Raw genomic sequence first — 7,048 nt, 5'->3', positions numbered from 1 at the left:
AGCGTGGCGGAGTGGTAGGATAGGGACAAGGTGGTGTGTGTTGAGCAGGAAACCATGAGGGAGGCAATGCATTCCAGGATGGTTGAGGAGCCCACTGAGGTTGATTCTGCCAGAAGGGAGTATGAGTCTATTGGTGAAATTGTTGGTGCTGTCCACGGTTGCCACCTGTGTAGTTACCACCTCATCTGCCACGATCACGACCTCTAGTGCCTCGTCTACGTCCACGTCCCCTAGTGACGTTGTTGTAGTCGTTTGTAGGGTAAGGGGAGACAAGTGTGTTGAGTCTAAACATTGAGGGCAAATGCATCTGCAACAGCAGACTGGGTTGCATGATTGGCTTTACTTGTTTCTTCCAAGATGAGACGAGAGCGTGCTTCATAGAAATCCGGAAGAGGCTTGATTTGCTGGATCATCATGGCGATCCCTTCGTATGCATCCGTAAGACCAACAATGAGCTGTAAGATGAGTCGTTGATTAGTGATAGGGGCGCCAACATTAGAAAGTTGATCAGAGATCATCTTCAACGTCTGATAGTAAGCAAAGCAATTTGAGAAATTTACAAGCTTAATGGTGACTAGTTTGTGTTCCAAGTAGAGAGCACGCTCATTCTGGTTGTCTTGAAAAACACTCTCGAGGGCTGCCCATGCCTGCGCTGCACTAGCTTTCGGTTTTAGAATGGTTTGGAGGAGATCATTCGAGATAGTACTGTAGATCCATTGGATGACAATGGCATCTAATCGATTCCATAGATCAGGATCCATTGGTTTGGGATCTGCTGGTTTATCAACCCCGACTTTATTAGTGGTGGAGGAGGAGATGATTGTAGCTTTGGGTTCAATATGATCAATGACCTGGAATGCACGACAATGGATTCTAAACAACTCAGCCCATGAAGTGTACTGAGCTCTTTCCATCTCGAGAGTAGTCAGAAAAAAAAAAAAAAGGAGATAAGAGATTGTGAAGGAACGACGGCTAGTAGGGTTAGGTTTTCAGAAAGAGAGCTCTGATACCATAATATAACACACAATATAACGCAAAATATTTTCCCTGTTCTTTATTGATCCAGCCGTGAGATATAAATAGTGGCCATGAGATTGACCTAAACACAATATTTTACACTTAGGTACCTACACTCTATACATATATAATAAATAGAATATACACGACTAATAAGTAACTGTCATTGTTCCTTGGCGGGTGGATCTTAGAGTCGAGCGAATCTCAAAACACTGAGATGTGTTTTCAAGATATGAATACATCGCTTGGACACATTTCCAGATTTCATGGGCGTTGTTGTAGAATAAAAATGTCCTGCCAATTCATGTCTCCATGGAGTTGATAAGTAATGCCATGATAATGGGGGGTTTTTGCTTCCCATTGTTGATAACTTGCATCATCCTGTTTCGGTTGACAAGTTTCACCGGTAACATAGCCTACTTCCCCTGGGATGACTAACAAAACAGATTGATACCATTCTTTGACTGTTTAGTGTGTGTTGGGTGATTTGCAGAGTATGCCCAAGGTCAGGAGTAGAAAGGAGAGAGGGTTTTGTTGTGGATAAAGCAAAATCTGTTAGTGACATTGGATTGGTTTCCTCCGGCCATAGATCTGATTTTAGGGTTAGAAAGAAAAAAATCTCAGGAAAGTAAATTAAAAGAGAGATTTTCTGATCATGTCTAGGATGAACCTCCTCTGATACCATGAAACAAAGGGTGAAAAGTTTTTTTCGATTGTATTTTTCTTATTCACATCACAACAATTTATATACATGAAAGAAATAGCCTAAACAAGGAAAGAGATAATCTACTCTAATTACAGAATTAAGAGCTAAAAATACATCTAATACAATGACAATCACAGAGATAATTTTGGCCATTATGCAACTTATAAATATAGCAGTCAACAGCTGTATAAGGCTGTAATATTTCCAACAGTTGTTGCATCTGAAAACTTGCTTCCATATGTTGTTGTGCCTTTATTGATTGCTTGTTTTGCATGAATGTCCTACATTCTTCTCGTACATGCTCCGGACAATTTGGACATTTCTTTGCGTCTTTATGCCCGTCAATTAAGTGTTGTTTGAGGCGATATACTCCTCCTTTCAGAACTTATCCACAAAAAGAGCACACATTGTTTTTATTACTCGGATCTTGTGCACCATATCTCCTACCTTGGTCATCTGAAGTTGAAACCATTATGTATAACAAAATAGAAATTAGAATTCAGAAAACATCAAAATATCAAAACATATTAATTTGTAATCTTGTATAAAATAACGCTATAACATAAGTACATAACAGTGACAACTGACAAAACACTGAAACAGTCAAACAGTTAACAGCATTACATCATAATTATAAGTTCATAACAGTTTACACTTTTGACTTTACAGGTAAACACTTAATTAACAGCAAATCAGCAATACAGCAATACAACATAAGTATAAAACAATGATTAGTTGATCACATAACAATTAAGAAAGAGAGAAATATAGAGAGAGTATACAGAGTAACAGACCTGATTCATAATTCATTATTTCATTTATAACATTAACAGCATAAGTATTAAGTAGCAAATTAACAATGTACTAGCATGCATCTTACATACAGATTTACACATTACAATCATAATGTAGCATATACAGTCAGTCAATCAGTCAAACAGATTACAAATTACAGACACAATTTCTATACAATTTACATGCATGCAGAGAACGATTCATTAGAGTGTTACATACTTACATTACTATGTTATCTATTTTTTTTTATTGCCAATGAATCATGTCGTGTCGTGTGACTCTTGGTTTGTAAGAGTTTTTTATTAGTTAAACCTAATGGCCACCCATCTAATTAAAAGCCCGTTTTTTATAAACATAAATAAAGTGCACTTAATTACCACATACCGAGTCGCAGAAATGCGCCAAAAGTGGCCTTAATTTATTGATATTGGGGGATTAAAAACCACTACCATATTACATTGTATACTGGAAAATAAGAAGTCAAAAATAAGAATTAGATAACAAACTACATCTGTCTACCTTTTTGCAAACTTGAAACGAACACAACCACCTTCACATAAACCCAATCTTTGAAACTATCAAAAAAGTGAAAAAATGCACGCCTCCCTCGACGGTTGACAAGTAAAGCCCCACATGCTATCCAAAATCCAGTGGCAAAACCCATGCCCCCACCAATATAAAACCATCCCCATTCTTCCCCATCACCCTCACTTTTACCAATGATTGGTGGTGATTCTGATTCTTCATCTCCAGGACACTTTTTGTTAAGAGGAGGTCCACATAGTCCTCTGTTTCCAACATATCTTGAAGGTGGAAAGGACTGGAGTTGAGTGCTTGATGGGATTCTCCCTGACAAGTTATTGTATGACAAGTCTAGGTCATTCAGTAAACTCATCTGAGACATGCTTGATGGTATCCCCCCTGAGAAATTATTTCTGGATAAATCCAAAGTCAAAAGCTTTTTCATCTCACCAATTTTCTGTGGAATCTCTCCAGATAGAGCGTTCCTTGACAAGTTCAAGGCAACTAAGTCAGAAAGATTGGTAACTACATGTGGGATTTGTCCTGTTAACTTGTTGCTTGACAGGTCAATGATCTTTAACAATTTCAGAATGCTAACGAATTCGCGTTCATCTCCTTGCCACTCAATCATCGCATGGTCAACGTATGTCTCCTGTTTATATTCATAAGCTCTGTAAGTTGTATTAAGCTGCACATCTTGTGAGAATCCTCCTTGTTGAAGCATGCTTGTAAGATTACTCAAACATGAGGGGATGGTTCCATTGAGATTGTTCATTGACAGATCTAGAATTTGAAGATTAGCTAACCGACATAACTTTTGTGGGATGGTTCCAAAGAATTTGTTTGATCTTAGGATAAGAACATACAACTTTGATAAGTTTTCCCCAATCCAGACAGGCACATTACCAGAAAACTTGTTGGCCCCCAAATTCATCGAGATTAAACTCGTGCAATTTTTTAAAGACAAAGGCAATTCTCCAAAGAAGTTGTTCTTGTATAAATACAGCACCTTGAGTTGTATCAAAGATCCAATAGAGGGAGGAAGACTTCCAAAGAGATTGTTGTGTCCGAGATTTAGAACTTTTAGTTGTTTGAAATGCCACAAACAGTCCGGTAGTTGTCCGATGAATGAGTTATGAGAAAGGTCAAGAAAGTATAAGAGCCCATCAACAATTTGGCATATAAAGGAGACCCCTCCAGAGAATTTGTTTCTGGAAAGATCTAATGATGTCAAACCCGAAGAGACTTTCGGTATTGGACCATAAAATCTGTTGGAACTCAAATCGATCACTGAACCGCTGGCAAAATTTGATGATAAATCTGGTACACTCCCGCTAATGTTGTTGGAGGAGAGATTCAGATATTCTAATTGAGAAGGCCACATGTCCCAAAAATCCGGAGGAGTTGTGTCTGAAATTCCAGTATTGGAAATGTCAAGAAGGGTAAGACTTTTTAGTGTATGAATCCATTTGGGGAAGCAAGGCCCTAGCTGAGAAGAGCTTAGACCAATTTCCTTTACATAAGAAAGGCTTGACATGTGATCTGTGGAAGGAACTGTAAGATTATTAAAAGAAACGTCAAGAGTTTCAAGCCTTGGTAGTTCCCAAAATTTCTCACTTATACTTCCATTTAGGTGATTATCAGATAGGTATAGAGATTCTAGGGATAAAAACTTTTGGATCTCATCGGACAGTGACCCTGTAAATTGGCTATGAGAAGCATACAAGGATTGTAATGAAAGGGATGTGCATCCAGACAAGTTGTTGAGAAAATCAGGAAATTTGACAGCAGCAGAGTTGTTATAGATGGACAAATCTTCCAGACTACAGAGGTTACCAAGATATTTGGGTATCCCATCTAACATGTTGCCAGAGACATCAAGACCAAGAAGCTTATTGCTGGTTAACGGGCGCAACCAACGATACATGGATGAGGTGAGATTGTTGTTTTGGAGAGAAAGGGACTCAATAGATGAAGAAGAAGAAGAAGAGTTGAGAAATGAAGAAGAATATGGATACATGACCTGTGACAGCTCACATCCCCTTAAACGTAACCATGAGAGTTTCGGGAGACTCAGAATTACATCCACCCATTTCTCTGCTTTTGCTAGGGAAATCCCATCCATCTCAAGTTCCTCCAAATGAGAGAGATGAGACAGCCACTCTATCTTTTCAACTCTACACCTTCCAACAGAATTAAGATAAAGCCTTTGTAAGTTGGTGAGGTTTCCAAACTCTGGAGGAATGGTTCCAGAAAGAGAGTTAAAGTTAAGGTTAAGAAACGTTAACTCGGTCAAGGAACCAAGGGACCTGGGAATGGTTCCATTAAGATTATTGGAGTCAAGGTTGAGGTAACTTAATCGAGTCAAATAACCAATGAAAGTGGGAATGGTTCCATGGAAAGAATTGGTGGAAAGATCAAGAAAATTCAAGTAGGTTAAGTTAAACAATGAACGGCTTATCTCACCTCCCAGACCACAACCAGAAATATAAAGCTCGGTGACATGACCTGTTTGGGTGCTGCACGTAACTCCTCTCCATTTACAACAGTCATGTTGGTCAGCTGTCCATGTAGAGAGAGTATCATCAGGGTCTTGAAGGTGAGCTTTGAAAAGAAGGAGAGCATGTCCCTCATTATCCAAACACTTTTTCATATTAACACCTCCATTATCATCTCCTCCCACTGGTACTGATTGGTTGGTAGTTGTAGTCAGCAAGAGAAGTGAGAACATTATAAAAACACAACGATTCATAATGTAAATCAAAATCTTAATTGCTGATTTTTTGGTTTTTGTATTTATGCCTGCCTATATGAACTTCCCCCATGAGGGTTTATATAGTCTCCACTGTGAGCATGAATCATTCTAAGTGGGTGGGTCAAATTGGTGGTCTGCTTGTGTGGGGCATAACAGACAATATGCAATTTCCATGAAAGATGAAGCATTGAAATAAACTGCCACAAAATAGACGTTCAAAGACTTGCAAGTCTTGTCAATTTATATTATCTACATCTTTTCCCATGGGGCCTCAATTAAGTTCTGTGATATAAATCCCAATAAAAAAACAAACTAATAAAATCAAATACAAATCTACCTGTGGGCTATGAAAATGAATGATATTATTTGGGTCTCTATATAATAATTAAAAACTGACGTTGAATATAAAATCTCTAACAGAAACATAAACACACCATTCAACAGATAAAGGGATCGAGAACAGAGATGAAGAGAACAAACGCTCTGAGTACCTGTGATGGCTGGCCGATAATTTACCTGATGGAGAACCAAGAACATGACAACGGTGGGCGGCGACGACATGGGAGATAGATAGAAGAGATAGTTCAAATCCGCCAGGTCCCTAATTTTTGTTAGACACCAATCAAGCAGATAAATCCACTTATCTACTGTACCATATATAAGATTATACTATAAAAGACGTATTTTTATTAGAGTAAAGTACAGTTTTGGTCCCTGTGGTTTGATAAGTTCTCACATTTGGTCCAGATTTTGCAATGTTTATATAGCATGTCTTTGTGGTATGAAGAAGTTCCGCTGTTGGTGCCTGGTGCATATGAAAAAGACTATCATATATTTTCTTAATTTCTTTTATATTTTTTATAATTAATAAGATAGAAAATTTAAAAAAAAAAAAAAAAAAAAAAACCTACCCTACCTCACCTCATCCATCCCACTCCCTTCCTTCTTCTCCAATAAGTATGTATTTTTTTTATTAGGAAATCATTAATACCGAAAAATCATATTCAAATTATCACATACATATACGATTCATCATTGAATCCGCGACTCACATTTATTTTCAATCGTTTCTTTTCTTCAAACATTCTCCTACAACATCGTTAATATTGCTTATAACTTCCATCATCATTCTCTGCTATAAACATTTGCTCTTGTGCGCTAGAAGGTCAGTACCTTCTTTCGCTTTTTATATTTTTTTCGATTATTTTTTGTTCCTATATCAAATGTATGTATTCATATATTTCGATTTTCTT

The 7,048-nt window shown here is 37.7% G+C and overlaps 2 protein-coding genes across 3 annotated transcripts; both read right to left on the bottom strand.

The window, feature by feature from the left end:
- Positions 1 to 284: 284 nt before the first annotated feature.
- Positions 285 to 914, bottom strand: LOC111897783 (uncharacterized). The gene has a single exon (XM_023893735.1). It carries the CDS (start codon positions 912 to 914, stop codon positions 285 to 287), a length of 630 nt encoding a protein of 209 aa, XP_023749503.1.
- Positions 915 to 1,696: 782 nt separating this feature from the next.
- Positions 1,697 to 6,506, bottom strand: LOC111897746 (receptor-like protein EIX2). Of its 2 annotated transcripts, none has more exons than XM_042895754.2 (3): positions 6,287 to 6,506; positions 3,038 to 5,728; positions 1,697 to 2,179 (listed from the first exon to the last, which is right to left on the bottom strand). In XM_042895754.2, exons 1-3 carry the CDS (start codon positions 6,354 to 6,356, stop codon positions 2,109 to 2,111), a joined length of 2,832 nt encoding a protein of 943 aa, XP_042751688.1. In that variant the 5' UTR covers positions 6,357 to 6,506; the 3' UTR covers positions 1,697 to 2,108. The 2 variants fall into 2 exon arrangements, with proteins under 2 accessions (XP_042751688.1, XP_042751689.1); XM_042895755.2 differs by having other exon boundaries at positions 6,312 to 6,435.
- Between the last annotated feature and the right edge of the window lie 542 nt (positions 6,507 to 7,048).

This window comes from Lactuca sativa, chromosome 6, assembly GCF_002870075.4.
Source record: "Lactuca sativa cultivar Salinas chromosome 6, Lsat_Salinas_v11, whole genome shotgun sequence".
NCBI classification, from domain to species: Eukaryota; Viridiplantae; Streptophyta; class Magnoliopsida; order Asterales; family Asteraceae; genus Lactuca; species Lactuca sativa.
This window is presented reverse-complemented; position numbering and strand designations above follow the sequence as displayed.